This window comes from Haliotis asinina, chromosome 2 (assembly GCF_037392515.1).
Source record: "Haliotis asinina isolate JCU_RB_2024 chromosome 2, JCU_Hal_asi_v2, whole genome shotgun sequence".
Taxonomy (NCBI): Eukaryota; Metazoa; Mollusca; class Gastropoda; order Lepetellida; family Haliotidae; genus Haliotis; species Haliotis asinina.
Genome location: NC_090281.1, coordinates 46,007,391 through 46,028,843, shown reverse-complemented (window position 1 = coordinate 46,028,843; position 21,453 = coordinate 46,007,391). Strand labels below are relative to the sequence as shown.

The following is a 21,453-nucleotide window of genomic DNA, read 5'->3' as shown; positions in this document are numbered from 1 at the left end:
CATGAGCCTCGATCTGCTCAGTTAGGAACCGATGACAAGTGTCAACCAAGTCAGCGAGCCTGACCACCAGACCCCGTTAGTCACCTCTTACGACAAGCATAGTCGCCTTTTATGGCAAGCATAGGTTGCTGCAGGTGTAGGATCTAATAACGGGTTTAACATCAGTATATGGTACAGATTTGTTTGCTGCTAATGTGCCTGCAGCAGTAGCTATTGTGTTACCAGCGATTCCAACATGGCTGGGTAACCAACAAAAGACGAGGTCGTAGCAAGTTTATTATGTAACTTAATGATGTCAAATAAACTTTATGCTGACACGAACTGTTTTGAATAACCTGAAGGCAGGATAATAAGTCTGAAAATATATAATGTCTTTCGCTGTGATATTGATTAAATATTACTTTAAGTAAAACTATACTCACTCACTGTGAATTATGTCCAGAATTATCTGCTGAAGCACACATACACGGACTCAAACGTTTACAGAGTAAGAAAATAAGAAAACAAAAACGTAAAACCTTTATTTACTTTCATCATAGGACATTAAATTTGCAAAAGCGAAATAGCACACAAGGACACTTGTTAATAGATCAACATACAATACTCATGCTCATGCATTTCGTATATATTATACACCACGACACGTGCCTGCTGTGAAACTAAGGCTGGCTGTTCCTCCAGCTCCGAGGGTACAGGTCACAGGTGAGGATTTACCATCCTCGTTGAACCAGAAGGAGACAGTTTCGTGGACACCTCCAGAGAGGCTGATGGTGATGTCATCGGCAATGTTGATGTCCGTTACTCTCTGGGGTGACATCGGCACCCACTTGTCCAACTCACCCTGGATCAGAACCTGTTTGCTGAAGTGAGAAAATACATAGCATTCTGAAACCACGCCGCAACCGTATTGAGCGGCGATCTTGTTCCAACTACAAGAGTTGTCCGAGGTCAGGTGCATCCGGACAATCTCTGCTTTCATCCTTATCGGAACTGTTATCACCAATGTAATCACTGACTTTCACTGTCAGGTACTGATACTTGTACCTGCAGTTTCACCTCGACAGAGAAATGCCGTACTTTAAAAGAAAGGAATACACCTACCCATTGATGGTCAATATAGGTGATACGTAGAAGAGACAGAAGTCAGCCTTGGTACATCCACTCATTGTCAAAGGCTGAGTGTCCGTCAAGGGCTGGATCTTGTTGGGATTATTGGCCGGGAAAACCATGGAGCTAGGAAACTGAAAATGCCAGCATAATTTCAGGTACAAACGTAGTTCCAGTTGTATATCTACTAAAACCGAAACAGTAATCCATGGAAAACAAATGACAGTAGAGATGTCTTACCCCTTGATATCCAGCAATGGAAGGAGTCATGCTGTAACTTCCCTTTAGATCAGCAGCGAGGATGATGCCGTATTTGTTCTCTCCTCCAAAATCCGAATACGTTGACCATACCTCACCATTAGGACCCTCAAAGTCTGACCAAGCCATCTAGAAAACACACAGTATGGTTATTCACGACAGTCCGTTGTCGTTGTGAGCCCCAAACATTTTATCAGTTGTATCCCGTTGTCATTTCATTCTCTAGACCAGCTTTTCACAGTCTGGTTTCTTGTTCCAGTACTGGTTCATATACATGATATGGGTAAAATAAACGATGCGTAGTCTGAATAATGAGGTTGCTTAGGTATATACTATTTTCACATTAAATCAGAAAAAATAGTCCTGAAAAGAAAATGTAGACTAACTTTTCTAGATGCAAGGTAACTATTTTTTGTCAGTTTGCATCGAAGCACTGAAGCAATAATTACCTTTCCTATCTTTCACTGAAATTCATTTCCCTCACCCAAGTAACCGCCACGCAACGACGATTTTAAACGTCCGCCCATCGAACAGAAGCAAAAATAATACTTTGGTAAATAACTAATAAAATAGAAATTTGCGTTTGCACGACGTCGGTGGAAAAAAATCGATGGGACTCAAATCATGCTTCTGATGAAACTGATCAACTGATCAAACTGATACATGTGCATTCCTAACTCAAGGACATTACAAATGAACACATGGTGAACAGGTACCTTCCGTATTCTGTTGTCAATTGAAGTCGCTGGTCGCGACGGTTTCAAGATCAGACCGTCAGCATTTACAGATCTGTAGATGGTGACAGTGAATAAATATAGGTACGAATACTTAGATAAATGTAACAAAAATATTAAATGCTGGTATAGTACCCAATAAGTTCAGTGGTGATCAAATATAAGATCAGGTTTTAAAAGTGATACACAAAGAGTTATCTGTTGATGTCAATATAATTCTCTTCCTTGATAAACCCAGATGTTTAGATAATATAAAGGTTTACCCAGAAACAAACACAGTTGAAATACAGACGATTGTTAAGAATCACACTCAAAAAAAATCAATATGAAATAGACAGACAGGTAATAAAATACATGGATAGCACACTTAGTAAAGTAATAACAAATACAAAATGTCAAGAAAGAGCAATAAGAAAAACAAATGAGTAATGAATAAAAAATATAGAAGAATATATTTTTCACAAAGGAATTGTGACTGATAAACAGAGAAAACCAAAGAATCAGTAATGTTAAAGTAGTATTACATAATGACCAAATAGTCCAAAGGGTGTAGCCAGACAGGACATTATAAAACATCAGAAAACGATTCTACAAAAATGTGAAAATATTTGTGAAATAATCACTCCTTAAAAACACATCAACATTACTTCATGATGAGTGTCTTGTTGGTGCCACCAATCATGTCACTGATTCCTACTGGACCTGTGCTTAAGGTTGAAACCACGGCATTCAGGGAGGTATAGTTTTCCACTGGAAAATGCTCTGAAATGAGACACGTGGTCTTCAGCAACAATGCTTGTCATAAGGAACGAAATCGGATGGTCAGGCTTGTAGACTATGATGACACATGTCGAATAAAGGGTCATGCTGTTGATCACTAGATTATGTGGTAAAAACTCGATTATTTACAGGCTGCTATGTGGCTAGAATACTGTTTAGTGCGGGACAAACAAACAAACAATCGAACGAACGAACAAACAAACAACAGAATCAAGAACTTACAAAGAGAAAGTGTTTCAAAAGGTAAGGTTAAAGAAGCGGGAGTTTTCTCTCACTGTATCTATTTCCAGGTTGAACACCGGTTGTCCAAAAATTGTCCTTGAAAGGTGCGACGCCGATAGCCCAAGCAAAGAGTGACGTGACACCTATTTTCCAATTGGTCGTGTCTGGTTGATAATCATTACTTGCGCGAGCCTGAAACAAACGTTTCCAAACAATTTGTTAAATGGTCAAGCCTATTTAATACATGTTTCCTTGGCGGTCTCGGTATTGGTAACTGGTGGATCCCTGCCTTCTTATTGTTGGCATACATTTATTGACACTTACGGCTAGGTGTTAGCAGTATTTATACATTAGTATTCCTAGCATCTTGTGTCACCAAACGCCTCTTCCTTGACACTCGCTGCTAGATACTATGAAAGTAGCGGGTAATCATAGATTGATATTCCTAGCATCTTGGTCAGTAAACACCCCTTCCTTGACACTCACTGCTAGATACTATGAAAGTAGAGGGTAATCATAGATTGATATTCCTAGCATCTTGTGTCACTAAACACCCCTTCCTTGACACTCACTGCTAGATACTATGAAAGTAGAGGGTAATCATAGATTGATATTCCTAGCATCTTGGTCACTAAACACCCCTTCCTTGACACTCACTGCTAGATACCATGAAAGTAGAGGGTAATCATAGATTGATATTCCTAGCATCTTGTGTCACTAAACACCCCTTCCTTGACACTCACTGCTAGATACTATGAAAGTAGAGGGTAATCATAGATTGATATTCCTAGCATCTTGGTCACTAAACACCCCTTCCTTGACACTCGCTGCTAGATACTATGAAAGTAGAGGGTAATCATAGATTGATATTCCTAGCATCTCTTCTGTCATTACATCAACACATCGATGTTATTTAAATAATTTTCAAAACTTTCTCATTCTGTCTCCCGCTCACGAATACAAGTCTTAGGTATTCTAACTTAATAAGGCTTGAATATCGTTAAATAGACTCTTTTACTCGCTCCCTACACTCACCTGTGTGACGACAGGTATTTCCAGAGACTGCAGCATATGTCGTGGGTAGGACATGCAGTACTGAATGGTCAGTTCGTTCTTGGCAGCACCATTGCCCATCTGAGTTAGCCATTGGCGACCGAGGTCAATGTCAGTCAGGAATGTTTGGACGTTAGTAAATTCTTCATCGAGGAAATCCTACAGAAATGAAACATACCAACCATCACACGCATGTGTGATCTGTTATAAGATTTGAGATTTAACTTTGTCAAATTGTCTCTGAGATGTATTACCTGTTCGTAAACATACAGACCCCATGTCCTCGCGTCAGCAAGCAATTCAGTCCAAAATCTCTGAAAATGGATGGCGAACACGTCTGATAGTGATTGCTACACAACATCGCGACAATAAAAGAAACACATTTTTCAGACACAAGAAACCTCTGCAAATATAGTAATAATAATTACATGCAGACTCCCGACCAAGCCAGGATACATGCTATTTATCTGGGCAAATGGTAAATAGCAAAGTGTAATTATTATTACTTTCTAAAATAAACATATATCTTGTGTTTTTACCTCTTCCAGTGGTAATGACAGGTGGCCATCAATCAGAAATTTATACTTTCCCCCGTTAGCAGTTGCATATGTTGTATTGCTGGACCTGGAAGCATGCAGACATGGATTTACTTCAAAGTACAATGCGCATTAAAGCACACCATTCATACCAAAGAACTCTTGAAAGCATGACATAATGCCCGTATAATGTTCTGATAAATGTATTTACATTTGACTTAGAATCTTACGTAATTGTTCCGAGATGTATATTAGTTCTTGGGATATTGCCGACATTGAGAATTGAGAAGTATGAGAAATATCCATAGCTTTCGTAATGATATATATGGAGCATCGTAAAACAATACATTAAATATATCGTAATTGCAAATATTGACTAAACTGAATACTCGAATCCTTACCAGTACATGCTGTGGGCCACGACCGGATACTCCGTCCTGTTGTAAAGCCACCTTCATCCAAGGATACGTGCGGAAAACACAGAATGTCGTTAATGACGCCAAACTCAAAATATCACGACCAAGTATGTTGAAAGGGTATAATCACACCATCACATGTTGTATATACACTGCACTCTAATGTACGTACCTGTATCTGTTTCACGTGCAAAAAGATAAACTTTTGTGTGGTGTAGTTACATATACCCGTATATAGTGATAGGTGTGTAGTACTGATTGGGGGTGATGAGATATTTTAATGATAGTGAAAGGGATAAACTGAATAACGCAGTATTTGAAACGTTCTGTAAAGATACAAAAGCTCATCTCACTGCATTCCATTCGGGAAAACGCTTGGTAGAGCTGACCAGCTCACTACACCACCGTGACTGTCCCGGTAGTACCACCATTCGTCGTACTGAATGTACCTGGTAAATAAACAACAAGGTCATTATTCCAGTAGTACTACCATTCCTCGTATTGAATGTACCTGGTAAATAAACAAGGTCATTATTCCAGTAGTAGTACCATTACTCCTATTGAATGTACCTGGTAAATAAACAAGGTCATTATTCCAGTAGTACTACCATTCCTCCTATTGAATGTACCTGGTAAATATGCAAGAATGTCATTGCTCCAGTAACACCACCATTCATCAAAACGGATGTCTGGCAAACAAACGGCAAGCTCATTTATGTAGTTCTGGTAGTACCAAAATTCGTGAATGTACCTGGCAAATAAACAATAGGATTGTTGTCCCAACTCGAAGTACACCTCGAAGTACTGAATAAACGAAGTAACCGGCTTGGCTGTTATGAAGTGGTATCAATACTCATGTAGTTGAACCATTACTGTACCATTAGTGCTTTAACATGTGTAAATGTACTGACCTGACGGGTATCCCCAGCTGTTCAATGTAGCTCTTGATGTCAAGCACTGTGTCCTGGTAATTCTTTCCTTTCTCTGTCAAATAGTAGTAATACGCACCTGAAAAGGGAAAAAAAAACCTGTGTGGACAAAAGTGAAAAGGACGCTGGTTGCAAGCAAGCACATTATATCAATATATTTTCTAAGAAGTGGGGGAACTTCATTTTTAATTTGCGATTGAAAACATTGGGAGACATGTCGGAGTCAGTCAATGCTGATATGATAATAATGATTTTTTCACTACTTGCCCTTCCTTATAACCACAGGTTTTTTTGTACGGTAATCACCCTCGAAAGATGACTGGCATATGACGTGAAATGTGCATGTGTACGATTTTCAGTGTCAAACATACAGGCTAATAACAAACAATAACAACTGTGTGATGCAAGAAAATATGGTCTGCAGTGATTTGTTGACCTTCTTGAAAATCCTTAAGATCAAGAATGACACCCCACGCACGTGTACTCGGCTACCGAAATTTGCACGTACATCCCATACGTTGTGTTTTGGTGTTGTGACAAAGAGAAATGAAGGTGAGTTCATCAGTTATCTGTCTTTGAAAAGTTTGTAAACGCTTATAATTCCTATTCAAAAGGAAAGTTCAGTTTTGAATGATCATGCGAGGTTATTCTGTTCTATCGAAGCCATCCCCCACAATATATATCAAATAAAAACACTTCGCACCATTGTCTGTCCAGTACCCCAGATAGTTGATCGTGAAGTCGGACTTGACAAAGTGGTCACTTCTTCCGTGCAATCTTTGCAAAATTTGACCCCAGCTCACAAAGGCCTGCAAGAATAGTCGCAGTTATATCGTGTGGTGAGAAATGGTGTTGGAAAATATTAAAAGCTCTTGCATGCATACGTAAAAGTGAACTTCATTTTTTGATGCTTGCAAATTTTTACTTTCATCTCTTAAACAAATATGCTGAAAATATCATTTTGTATGTTGATCTATGTAGTAACATCATTGAAGAACTTTTGTGACACTAAATATTGCTTGAGGCTTTAAGCGGAATGTGTACCTTGTTGATACCTTGGTTACCATAGAACAGGATAAAACTGGTTTCCACACCTAGCGGGACGTTTTCCACACCGCCCATAGTGCCCCAGTAGACGTTGTCCCCGCCGGTGCTGTTGTCCTGACGCCATTGTGATGACGACATGAACCGACTTGCAGGGGAGATAATCAGGGTATTTGCAGTCTTCTGTCGATCAAATAGGGCCAACGGTCCACTCTCAATCCCATCGTGTATGTTAAATGATGATGCTTCCCATCTAAAAGTTTATTCGATGATGGAATAATTGAAATGAATGTCGACTGAGACAATCAGGTTGTAAAATGCATGTCCATTTCTAATGCGTTTTGCCTGAAGTAAAATGAAATATACCAAAAGGAGTATAAAGGCTTGATAGATAAAAGAAGTATAAAAACTGAATATTTGTAAAGATTTGGTACAGAGTTTTGCTCCCATACATTAACTGCGAAAAATAATTTAGATGTAAAAGAGATTTCTAGTTCCGGCAAGTAGGACCGAGGTTCAATAAATTCACGTCAACGATGGTCCTGTTTCATCATATTCAACGACAACCAAATACTTACTGTCCAGCCTTTAGTCCCATACAACCAAACATTAGACCTCCGTAACTAAGATAGCCCAAGGGAAACGTTGGCTCTTGGATTTGAAATCCCGGAAATCCAGAAATGGTGAAGTCACTGCTGTTGGAGGCGGTGTTGTTTGCTCCACTGATGTAACGCTGTTGTCATTGATGAAAGATTGATGGAAAGAAACATGGAGTGTGTTTATATAAAGACATCTTGACAAATACTGTTTGGGCTGCTCAAATGTTATTTATGCGAAGGGTAAGAATAATTACCCCATTAATCCATACCGTTGAATGATATTCAGCCTTAATTAGTCTTACCAAAGAAAAAGGCGTTGGGATACGAACGCAAGACACGAGGGCATAACAATGACATAACCTACTGGAAGCGTGTCATTGAAGTGCCTACACAATCTTCTCGGAAAAAAGTGTTGTGAAAAAGATCATCAGACGTGATGCGAGGTACATGTTTGTTTGTACCTTTATTTAGTTTTAAGAAGCTTTAACTTGGCCTGATGAGCTCATGAACAACATTAATGGTTTTGCATCTGAGCAAAAGAAGGGATATCTCTATTACGTCCGCCTCCTCATGGATGACAGAATGTCCATGTTCTCATAAATTTCAGTTTATGTTTATTCACCTGTTTGAATAACATAAACGGTACAGCCGGATTGTTGTAGGTGAATATGCTTGGGTCTGGTGTGTACTGTACAAAACTGGCCTCGATCTGACTAGACCCTGCCTGGTACAAGAAGCTGTTGGCCTCCCACTGCCCGATCACATCATCACCATTGGACTGAGTGTTCTTGACCAGCTTCAGAGATCCATCAGCAGATGAGAACACTTGACCATCAGCTCTGAAGAAGGTAGGGGCGCTCTTCAACCACACATCTCCCTGAACCACGACGTTGTATGTGCCGTCATTGTTAACGTTGACAGCAAAGTCCTGCTTTCCTTCGGAGACTGCAAATATGAAAGCTTCAATGAAGCAATGTAAGAAGTGAATCTAAATCAGTCGCACGGACTATTGTCTGCATGCAAGCCTGTTAAGAAAATATACAAAATCACGAACTGATCGCAGTTTTCTATCCTTTGTTTGAAGGCAAAACATTCCTAATACCTATCAAGCAAGAAGAATTGACCATTATTCAACGAGTTGACTAAATATCACTTATAAGTTTAAACAGATTTCGATATAAGAGATCAGTGAAGCGCTTCTGTATGTTGATTCCCAGTTGATCGAGTTGATCGCGCATATTGTATATTTATACACCATTATAAAGTACGGGATACTGGATTTACAAGACTGACACAGTGCAAATGATGATGACAAGAAGGAAACAATTTATGAAGGGAAATTAACGGAAATTTAATCCATTCCTTTCGACAAGTTTCATTTGTCTGGATGTTTATTATCTTTTTCTCATATACAGTGGCTAGTGGCATGCTCGCAAAAATGGAATATCAATATAGTATAACTGAATGGGCATCAATATTTAGTTTGGACGTGTGCTTAGAAAATTTGAGTGTCTAGTTATGTTTGTTTCTGTCGTTTCAATATTTTCACGCATGATTTCATGGATAGACACTATTTCTTATTTAATAACCAAAGAGAACAATTATCTGCCAAAGTGTCATTGAAATAATTTCAAGTTACATAAACTTGGATTTAAATTGGTCCACTAAATATCAAATTACTGAATTAAACTGACAAAGCAAGGAAGTACTGATAAATGTATCGGCACGCTTTTATCAAGGCACATTATGGAAAAAAATCGTAATCATTTTTCTTTACTACTGCCATGACAAAAAGCGACTTACATGCTTAAACAGAATATAGACAGAGATTTTGTGGCCATTATTGATGTGAAAAACAGACTTACTGACGGCGAGTGACAGGAACAGCAATAGGCATATACAGGTCTTAGGGCACATCTTCAACCGATATCCACTCGCTATCTCATGATATCCCCTATATACACACTTCTCTTGACGTGATGCCCACAAGGGCGTGCTCTGTCTGAGGTGATAACAGGTATGGGTAAAGGTTGAGACTAAGGTTTATGTGTGACAGACCTGGGTGAGTAAACACTACTATGTATCACCCTGGTTACTATTTGTCCATGGAAATAAACAAGAGTGATACCGTGTCGTTAATAGGGATGTCAAACGGAGAATTGAATCCTGTGACGATTCCAGGTAAAATTGTTTATAGTAAGAAAACAGATCAGGTGTCTAGACTTCCTTGAGTTAGTAGAGGAGGCCAGCTGCAAGTATCAGTCTGTTGCTATCTTTTGTACAGGTAAGTAACTTCCACCTATAGGTACAAACTGACACCCCACGTGTCAATATGTTAAATATATGGTAATATCTACTGAACAAGATGAATATAGAAAATAGAAATGAAACATTTAAAATAAATAAATAAAATATATCAAATCTACAACAGAGACAATTGAACTTTCTCAAATATCCCTGACTGCAATATATAAGAAAACCCAACAATAATTTACAATTACCTTTAAGGGCGTTAAAATAAAATGCCCAATTTTTGCTGCAATTATTTTGTACTCGTTGGTTAGCAATTTGAATACGGAATGTTGCAACAAAACTTAAAGAAAAGCAGTGGTCATGCATGCCGGTTTTGTGTGTTTGCCCCACGAGATATCATGATACATTTTGACTTTCATGCTTGACAGTATGCTGCTCAGTGCTGGTGCCAGAACAACAGGCAGTAGTTTTGTGTCGCTATATTGTATGACATAGTGAAACTAGTAACACACCTTCTGCAGAGGCTCCATCAACAGCGTCTGTATGTCTGTGTCTATATGTTCGTGGCTGTGTACAATGCCTCTGTCTACACATATGAACTTGTGTGTCTGAGTCTGTGCTTTACTGCTCATGCCTGTGTAAGCTTAAGGATGCCTTCATCCGGAAACCACGACAGACCAGCGTGCTTCTCACATGTGATGCGGCACAATCATCAGTCAAGGTCACATATAAACCAACCGGGACCTAACCTCAGCGATCATTTTACATTAATAAGTGTATATATGTCAATGTTATATTAATAATAATATGTCAAGTATTTAGATTACGTCGTGATTGCATATTGAGTTTTACCGAAATAGAGAACACGTTCGATTTCATTGATCTATCCAGTGTATGATCTCCACAGTCATGATCACTGTTCTTATTGGTCTTCAGGAACCAATGATCTAACAAGGTGTATCAGGACGGCGTTATCAGGTTCGATGACTCTGTTGATTCAAGTAATCGTATTCCACTTGCCTCGATCAATGCTCATGCTGTCGATCACAGGATTGTGGAGGCTCGATCATGTGCATACTGCCGTCATATAGTTTGAATATGTGTGAACGCAAAATATAAAATTAACTTTTAGCAGTTGTATATTGAGAAACCCACAAGAATTGTTAATAGAATATGTTGATTGGGATGAGGAATTAGAATGACTAATTAGAATGACTTTTAATTTCATTCATGAATCTAATTTCAAAACATTGCAGTTTTATCTCCATTATCTTCTCTTCTTGTGTATCAATGAGTAATTGGCCTCCCAGCCCAAGGGTTCGATGGGGGTTCAGTAATACCGTTACATTCATTCAATCTATTATTTTTTCATTACCCGGTAACAAAAGACAGTTATATGCGTAGCAAAATAAGGAATGTATAGTTTTCACATTATATGTTTTACACCGTTTACCGTTACATCATTACTAGAATTCCTGACAGTTTGAACAAGATTTACTTTAAAAAATGGCGGTATGCAGGGAACCCTTGATTCCTGTCACTTCTATTAAGATTCGCCACTCCCATACCCCTACATGACAGAGGGATCAGAGGCCGAAACGCATTGGTGTAAATTATACTCAAGTGCAATTCCGTGGATATGCCTAGCGTGTTACCAAAAAAGCTTCGTATTTGACAAGACATCGCTGCGGTCTCTGTCGACCACAGATTCAGTGAAAGTTGTTTCTGGTTGTGACAAGTCACAATGACCAAGCCCATCTGCGATGGCAAACACTAATATACTGAAGTTTTGCTACTGAAGCTGTAGGCTGGCAATCCTTAAATTTGGACCCATCCGCTTGAGATATGTAATGTTTTGTCAAGTACAAGTTGTGTTATTTGTGTTAGCATTCTTAAAAGAACCGTTGACTTTATGGAAGACATGGAGAAGTTCGTGGCTTGTGGTTCCAAGCTTGTATTTCGGAGATATACGGATTCGGCTGCAGGGTGGCCAGTTTTCTTCATAGTCACTGGCACACATACAATCATACAGAATGAATGAAACATGAGAGCGTATGTATAATTTATTTAGTTATTCAACACAGAAACGGGTATGCGGGAATTCGTCACTACACACATTTCAAAAGCACAACCGAAATTCAAGAGTTCAATTAGGACATGTTTTACGTTCATTTAATGCCAGTTATCCCCTATATATTATGAAGCCAAACAACAGTTTACATGTAAGTATCTATATCTAGGAACATGTATCTCGTTCGGTCACTGGGTGCAGGATTAGTTGGTGAATGCATGCAATAGCTTGATTTGCGTATTCCGATGTAACTTTAAAACCACACACGGGAACCCAAGCACAGAGATATTCATTATACTCCTCAACATTTGCCTTCTATGAAGCTGAGAGTGGCTAACCCTGCTGCTCCGAGGTTACAGGTCACAGGTGAGGATTTACCATCAACGTTGAACCAAAAGGAGACAGTTTCGTAGGCAGCCCCAGTGAGACTGATGGTGATGTCATCGGCAATGTTGATGGCCGTCACTCTCTGGGGTGACATCGGCACCCACTTGTCTAACTCACCCTGGATCAGAACTTGTTTGCTGCACGGGAAAATAATCGTATTATTGTTTTGACTTCTTCTGACATTCAGACAGAGAATGTTCGCTCCAAACACTTTAAGTCACATTTCTAACCAAAAGTAATAGGGTCATATATATTCACCAGTTGATATTTTACACGTGCATTAAGCATGGATATGGTTGAAATGAGGTAATACACCTACCCACTTACGGCCAGTACAGGCGATAAATAGAAGAGACAGAAGTCAGTCATGGTACAGCCACTCATTTTCAAAGGCTGGAGGTCTGTGAAGGGCTGGATTTTGTTGGGGTTGTTGGCTGGGAAAACCATGGATGTAGGAAACTGGAAATATTAGCGCACATGTGAAATACGGTTATGTCTATTTGTGAAAACCGAAACACTATTAGTAACCTCCTGGACTCGAGAATTGATAGAATGACCTACAATCCTACCCATTGATATCCAGCCATGCAAGGTGTCATGGTGTAGCTTCCCTGAAGATCAGCAGCGAGGATGATACCGTACTTGTTCTTTCCACCAAAATCAGAATACGTGGACCATACCTCCCCATCAGGACCCTCAAAGTCTGACCAGGCCATCTATGAGACAATTGTTACAAGAACCTTTCACTTCCTTGAATGTTTACTCAGAGACAAAGGTTGTGTATTTCGTCGGTATTATTTAATTTGAACCAGAGAAAGAATGTGTTGTAGTGTTGGAAATCAACGAGGTCGAAAGAAACGCAACCATGCACTTCTCTCATTTTCTCTACATTTGCAAAAAGCATATTCGAGAAATGGAAAACAACACCCAATATACACGCTGGATGAAGAAACAACTGTGTTTCCACTCAATGCAGTCTTAGGAACTGCAGAAGTAAGAAAAGACATACCTTTATCTCTATCTGGAACTAGTTCGACATGCTGCTAAAGGTATGCTGCAGTCAGCCCGACCCTAGAATATCTTATGTCTCAAACATACAATTTTCCAAAAACTGAAGCATTAAGAAATAAAGTAAGATACATATGTACTTTCCGTATTCTGTTGTCAATTGCAGTCGCTGGTCGAGATGGTTTCAAGATCAGGCCGTCAGCATTTACAGATCTGTATTAATGTTAAAATGACGGTGAGATACTATTGATGTGAGTTAGGTAGATGTGGAAATCAGTGATGACACACGAAAAGTGGAGGCAGATATGATGAGATGAAGTACTTCGGCGGGCCAGATAACAGGAATAACATATGATGCTTACGGAAATCATATAAACCAAATATATCAGTGGCAGATAACACCGATACATACAAGAGAAACAAAACAGTGTTAAATAGTTAGTAGGATGATAAATGGTGAACGTGGACATTAAACAGTAGCAATAATAATAATCAGTACAGTACTGGGAACGAATTAACAGAGGCACGATAGGCATTGCATAGTACATAAAGGAATCATAAATAAATGCATAAATAACAGCTGCTTAAAAGTAGTACTGTAAGTAGTAAAGAAATGTTATAGTAAGAAAACAGATGCGGTCCTGCAGGATATTAAACAACAACAGAGGACAATAGATACAAACGAGTAAATACAGGAATTCAAAATACAGAGCAGATAGGAGTTCAACATCCAACCTACTTCATGATGAGTGTCTTGTTCGTGCCTCCAACCATGTCACTAATTCCTACTGGGCCTGTACTTAAGGTTGCAACCACAGCGTTAAGAGATGTGTGCGGCTCCGTTGCATCTAAAATAAATCATTTAATACCGGTCAACCTTGTACCTTTACGAACGAGTTGTGACATGATATGAGAATATTTAATACTTCAAATGAGTGAGAACATTGTTTTGAGAACGTTGACGTGAACTGGAATGAGACCTTTGAGACTGTAATATCCACAGCTAATTCTGTACATACTGTAGCTATTTCCGGGTTGAACGCTGGTTGTCCAGAAATTATCCTTGTAGGGAGCAACGCCCAGAGACAAAGCAAATATCGATGACATGCCTATCTTCCAGTTGTCTGTGTTTGGTCGGTTGTCATGGCTTACTCGAGCCTAAAAGCCATTTGCAAAAATATTCAGGTCCATGTTGACTGCAAATGGTCAATACAGATACTCGTGTTTCTCTCTCAACATATATTGTTATCGTACAAATGCAGATGTACATCAAAATTAGTTTAAACCAACACTCACTAATAACAACCATATCATAAAGAGTTATTCTCACTTGCGTCACAACAGGTATTTCCAGAGACTGCAGCATATGTCGTGGGAAAGACATGCAGTACTGGATGGTCAGTCTGTTCTTGGCAGCTCCATTCCCCATTTGAGTCAGCCATTGGCGGCCAAGGTCAATGTCAGTCAGAAGCTTATTGATCGCTTGAAATTCAATGCCGAGGAAATCCTACAGAAATAAAACAAACTTGAGATTAAATCTGAAACAAGTAGACACTGTAGAATGATGTAGCTATAGATATGCTTTTGGTAATCTGAAGTATTACCTGTTCGTAGACGAACAGACCCCACTCCCTTGCCTCGGTGAGCAAATCAGTCCAGAATCTCTGAAAAGTGATGAGAAAGATATCTCAATGTCTAAACATTCTAAAGTTTCGCTAGTTAATTGATAAAACATCAAACAAACCAGAATCCCACACCAATTCATGTTCAGATGAAGAAGAGGTTTGTTTGCATAATATTTACATCTTAGCCAACAGAAGCGGCAGTACCTCTTCCAATGGTAGAGCCTTTGGGCCATCGATCACGAATTCATACTTTCCTCCATTTGCGGTTGCGTAGGTTGTATTGCTGGACCTAGTATAATGAACAACCAAGATTGTATTACATTGTTTGTTCACACATTTTATGAATCTCAACAGTTAGAAATACCGGATATCGACGGGTATAATAACTAATTGGATAATCGTGAGTAATCATGAGCTCTATTGAGACTAATTCCAGGTATGAGACACCTGAATACAAATTGTGTCAACTTCATGCTAGTAACATTGTGATAATGCTGCTAAATGTAATACGTTGTCATTACAGCTTAATACCTACCTATCTTTATGTAAGTGGTTAGGACAGACATCGAAATTCAGAATACTAATATACCAGATTCTTGGACCCGGCTTACCAATACATGTTGTGGGCAACGACGGGATACTGTGTCTTGTTATAAAGCCATCTAAAACGATGAAGCAAAACAAGTAGAAAACGAATCACCCATATAAGTCAAAGTATCGTTTGGGTAAATGTGATTTATGGTCCCAGCAGTAGGCATATCGCCACTACAATTTGATACACGCACTCCACTTAGTACGTAAAATGGTTCATATTTTCGACCAAGTTTGCTTTCACACATATAAATATTATTTGCATGCATACAATGGAAGGAACTTTAAATTAATTGATAATGGCATGTAATAATTTTTCTGGTATTTAATGGTCAATTAACGTCATTGAGGCCGCGGTAATAAGATTCATATCATTATTAGGTTTTAATATCAACTGAGATGAAGAAGGGGAAAATATCTTACTGCATTCCTTTTGGAAAGACTTTCTGCTGCGCCGACCAAGTCACAACACCATGATCCTTGTCCCGGTAGTACCACCACGCGTCGTACTGAATGTACCTGGCAAGTAAACAAGATCATTGTTCCGGTAGTACCACCATTCTTCGAACTGAATGTACCTGGTAAGTAAAAAAGATCCTTGCCCCGGTAGTACCACCACGCGTCGTACTGAATGTACCTGACCAATAAACAGCAAGGTCACTGACCCAGTAGTACCATAATTCGTAGAACTGAATCGTATAAACGTAATGATTGTAAAGCATGTGCAGGTCTACAAACCTGACCGGTACCCCTATCTGAACGATGTAGCTCTTGACATCCAACATCGTGTCTTGGTAGTTTTTGCCTTCCTCGGTTCGGAAATGGTATTACGCACCTGAACACAAAAATGGTTGTTTCGGATTGTTTTGTTTCAAATTGCAAAGACTTTCAATTGTCCATCAGATATAACGCCCTGATACACGTTTACAGAACAAATCGCACAACAATATGGTATGGTTGTCAGTCTTCTAACACCTTCAGATTTGTTGCATGCATTTTTTTAAAAGTTTGAACTATCTTCTTAGAGGAATCTGTGCAAATTGGTTTGGTTTGGTTGAAACGGTGTGTTGGTACAATTTAGAAAACGGAAACTACACCATTTATTGTTCAGTGAATTCAAATCAAGGCATGCCCAGATATCCTCACCATTGTCAGTCCAGTACCCTAAGTAGTTGATGGTAAAGTCGGACTTGACATATTGATCTGTACGCCCATGCCATCGTTGTAAGATCTGACCCCAACTTACGGAGGCCTGCAACGATAACCATATGCTTCCTTAAACATGTGTATTATGATTTGTTTATTGTCATGAAAGTGTAGAAGGTTAACGAGAGTTACGGTCTGAATGGTTTAAAAGTAAAACACTGATATTTAAAACACTGATATCTAAAATAGTTCATAAAAGACGAACTAATATCTTTTTAACAGGTATGTTAAAGATGATATTAGTTACCTTGTTGATACCTTGATTGCCACAGAAAAGAATAAAACTGGTTTCAACGCCAAAAGGGACATTTTCAACTCCTCCCATCGTCCCCCAGTAGACATTGTCTCCTCCTGTGCTGGAGTTCTGACGCCATATTGATGAGGACATAAATCGACTCGCAGGGGAGATAATCAGTGTATTTGCAGTCGTCACTCGGTCAAATAATGTCAGGGGTCCACCTTCTGTCCCATCGTCAATTCGAAATGATGATGGTCTCCATCTTAGACAAAATAGTAAAAAAATTGAATCTTATTGAAAATGATATGTCATAACACGCCGCTCGTATTAAATTAATCGGAGGTTGTTTACTTGATATTTTGGACGTGGATGTGGACCCATATTCAGGTCAGTGGGATGCTTATTGTCAATCGATTTGGAAAAACGTAGACTTGCATCTATGTTCATTTCGTAACGTTATTTGACATACTCTTTCTGGCAGAAAAAAAATATAGTTCATGCTTTTCTTGTGTTCAACATATAAACCACCTTAACATTTTCACGTAAGAGTACTTACTGTCCAACAGTGAGATGAATGCTGCCACCCTGAGATCCTCCATAACTAAGGTATCCCAACGGAATGGTTGACTCTTGTATTAGAAGCCCAGGAAAGCCGGAAATGGTGAAGTCACTGCTGTTGGAGGCGGTGTTGTTTGCTCCATTGATGTAACGCTGATGTCGTCATTGATGAAAGAAAAGATAAAGAGCGTGTATTTCCAACATCGTGTCAGTTATGAACCTATGTAGAGGATGTGTTACAGTATTTCAAGGTACATTTCGAGACTTGGTTGCTTAAAGATCCATGTGAAAGAGTCCAGATAGGAAACAATTTGCAAAACATTCAACAAGCAATGTCCGTCACTGACACTGTTAGAAATTAAACCTATTGATTGTGTACACCATAAAACACGATGGAACATTATTGTTCTCATGGACTGTAGAAGTGCAGCTTTCTGTGAAGATAGCTGCCATTGGATGATCTGTATAAACTTCGTGTTCTTTTTTACATGTTCATCTGTCCACTATTTAAAATATTGTTCAATATTTAGTATTGTCCTTCTTAAGACAGTTAGCCTCAACAACAATAATAATTTTCAGATTGCACATGTCCATATTAGGATCATTGCACAACGCAAATGTTAAGGCGTTGCGTGCCATCCACCACAGAATGTGCACCTGAATCAAAAGTCTAAGTCAAACCAGATTACTGGAAGTGAGCATGATTGACTGGGTGTGTTTGCTTTCTTACAGTTATGTTTACATATCAGTATTGTTCTGTGCGTATCCTAGTATGCGTGAAGATTATTGAATTCATTACTGCCCTATGTTAACCCACCTGTTTGACATGAACGGTAAGGCCGGATCGTTGTAGGTGAATATGCTCGGATCTGGTGTGTACTGTACAAAACTGGCCTCGATCTGACTAGACCCTGCCTGGTACAAGAAGTTGTTGGCCTCCCACTGTCCTATGACATCCTCACCACTGGACTGAGTGTTCTTGACCAGCTTCAAAGATCCATCAGCAGATGAGAACACTTGACCATCAGCTCTGAAGAAGGTGGGAGCACTCTTCAACCATACATCTCCCTGAACCACGACGTTGTATGTGCCGTCATTGTTAACGTTGACAGCAAAGTCCTGCTTACCTTCGGAGACTGCTGATTTGAAAACTGGGGAAGTAAGTACGTAAGTTCCTTTATACTCAAGATAATCAGATTAAAAGTAAAAATGCAAGTGGCTCTATTCATTACTGTGTATTTAATTGTTATCAATTGTGTACAACACAGTACAACAGAGGGAAAAGTAATAATAAACATGTCGTAATGCACATCTCCCAACCGTTGTCGATTCAAACCAAATCTCCACTTGATGAACATATACTGCCCATATATATTTACTATCTGAAAAGATAACAGAGTTATGTCAAGGTCGGTTGCATTCCAGAAGTTGGTGGTATAGTGATGGCAAGATTTTAAGGATGCCCAAAAGTTTATAATTATGTCAAGATACATGTGAATATAATAACATTGCAATAACAAGGGTGGGAAACAAAACACGAATAAATTACACGAAGAGCTGTAATAGCATGACGATGAGCTAAGGTAGCATAACTGAGGTGAGTGGAATTACCACGACAAGTTGTGGATGTAAGGTAATTAGGCAAAAGATAAGGTTGGGGAACAGTTTGTGGGAAACTAGGAACTAGAGGTGAGGAATCTCAGGCAGGAAGGTAATGATAAGCCAGAGTGTGTTTAGTGGATAATTATTAGCGGATTAGGTGGTTGTAAGCTGATGGGATGAAATCGCCCTCATCTCTATTGAAAGAGGGATTAAAACGGCCCATTTGTAATTTCTAGGTCAGGTTTAGTGATGTGTTCCGAAATATCTGATTTGGTGTCTGCATTGTTTGGAGGATGTCTTACGTTCTTTGACGCATATTATGAGTGGTCTGGATTTTTCATTAATTTAATTCATAGCCACAGTCGCAGCTGACGTTGTAGACCACACTTTAAGCTGATGCTTGTAGTGATCTAGTGTGTTTCCCTGGAGAAGTAAGTGTCAGTTGCGACTTGCTGCTCAAGTAAGCCGATGTACTTTGTTTCAATCGCAACGAAACCGTTGAATAGGCTGGACTTGTCCTGCTCAATGATGAAGTGTTAAATGTTGGTTTCCAACAACGAAATTACTTAATTTTAAACCAAGGGCCACATCCTGCTTTGCTGCTTTAACACCGTGACTGGTCCTACTTTAGAGAAAATGGTAGGTTCAAACGGCCTTGACTGCGTAAGATTCCCATTAAGATCCCATCAGATATACCTGTTTTGGGGGGGTGTCGAATCTGATAAAGTAGGTATGTAAAGACAACCACAAACGAGTTTGAAGTGACAAGTGATTTATTCTTTCTATCTTGAAAGTATGGCAAAATGTGAAAAAAAATACTACATACATACATGTACTTACCAGCACAGAGCAACAGGGACAGAAATATACAGGTCTTATTGCACATCTTCTACTGTTGTCGACTCACAATCAAATCACTTGATGAAAAGTCATATAAACAAGGTCATTTACTATCTGAGATGATAGCAGAGTTACGTGAGATGATAGCATTGCTATGCCAAGGTCTGGTGCAGAGGTTTGGGATGTATATGTGCATACACACACATTGTAACAGTGTTGTACAGTTTAATGCATTAAATGAATACGAATCGCACTAAACTGCCATAATGTGTTGCATTTGAATTGAAAAAAATGTTATATGAAAACCAGAACAGAATTTATCTGACAAGTATACGGGTTCTGACTTAAAGCAGGGAGACTATATAGATGTTGTAGATTATTCCTTCTTAAAGGTATTTATGTGTATCTTGTAGTTAGTAAATTCACAGTGACGTGGAAGGTGATTATGTGCCCAGTTTTAGCAAGACTCGCCCATACACAGACAACTATTATGCATCTACTTGACTGTTGCCGAATGCCATGTGATTTAGACATCCTCAGCCACCACCCCACCCCACCCAAATACCCCGAAAATGTGAATATTGTTCTGGTACTTACGTTTTATGATAGATATGATATGATTTGCACACCATACGCTATTGCATTTATTAGATCTTACATTATTCGATAATGTTTCTGTGTCACCAAAGGACATAAGAAAATTCATTGTTGAGCACGCTGGTGTTTGTAAGGTGAAGCAGGGGTTCAATGTACCATTCAAGGGTGCAACACTCGTATAGTGTGTTAACGGATATAGTGATGGTTCAAACAAAAGTGTTCCCAATTACTTGTCTCAATCATCAACCATAATACTGCCTGCAGTAAAGAAGGTACTATTTTACTTTACCCTGCTCGTTGCAGATTTTTTTTATAAATGTGGAAAGGGTTTTGTCGCTTCAATTTACATTCGTAGAATTATTTGAGACAAGTGAAACACATACAATGGACTCTGCAACGCGTTAGTCTTTGTTCTTTCCAATCTCAGAATTTAGAATCTGTATCCTACTTAAGTTCTTTTTTGAAGTAGCTTGTAATATGAATGTGACTGATGAAGTCTCTGCCTGTATTTGTGTGGACTTTATGAGTGCGTGAGTTGTGATTCATAGTCACATCGGCAATATTTCATCCATATTGTAACTTTAAAATTTATAAATTAACAATAAATGCAATTAAATTATTATAAGTCAACAAAGGACTGTAAAAGAACTAGATTATCACAGTTACAGAGTTGAAAATTGCAAGCAACATAAAATTAGAGAGAGAGAGAGAGATTGAGAGAGGGGGGGGAGAGAGAGAGAATGTGTGCGCACTAATGCCATACGACACTTAATCTTCGTCTTATTTTGTATAAAGTATA

At 39.0% G+C, this 21,453-nt stretch overlaps 1 protein-coding gene and 1 pseudogene across 1 annotated transcript; both read right to left on the bottom strand.

Annotated features, from left to right (window-relative positions):
* Nucleotides 1-510: 510 nt before the first annotated feature.
* On the bottom strand, nucleotides 511-9,610 carry LOC137272581 (uncharacterized). The gene is made up of 17 exons (XM_067804971.1): nucleotides 9,544-9,610; nucleotides 8,301-8,623; nucleotides 7,658-7,812; nucleotides 7,080-7,332; nucleotides 6,739-6,844; nucleotides 6,018-6,114; nucleotides 5,460-5,555; nucleotides 5,092-5,142; nucleotides 4,694-4,778; nucleotides 4,409-4,468; nucleotides 4,137-4,313; nucleotides 3,155-3,293; nucleotides 2,747-2,861; nucleotides 2,082-2,154; nucleotides 1,348-1,494; nucleotides 1,102-1,241; nucleotides 511-860 (listed from the first exon to the last, which is right to left on the bottom strand). Exons 1-17 carry the CDS (start codon nucleotides 9,593-9,595, stop codon nucleotides 629-631), a joined length of 2,301 nt encoding a protein of 766 aa, XP_067661072.1. The 5' UTR covers nucleotides 9,596-9,610; the 3' UTR covers nucleotides 511-628.
* A 2,371-nt stretch (nucleotides 9,611-11,981) lies between these two features.
* On the bottom strand, nucleotides 11,982-20,103 carry LOC137271837 (uncharacterized; annotated as a pseudogene).
* Nucleotides 20,104-21,453: the final 1,350 nt, after the last annotated feature.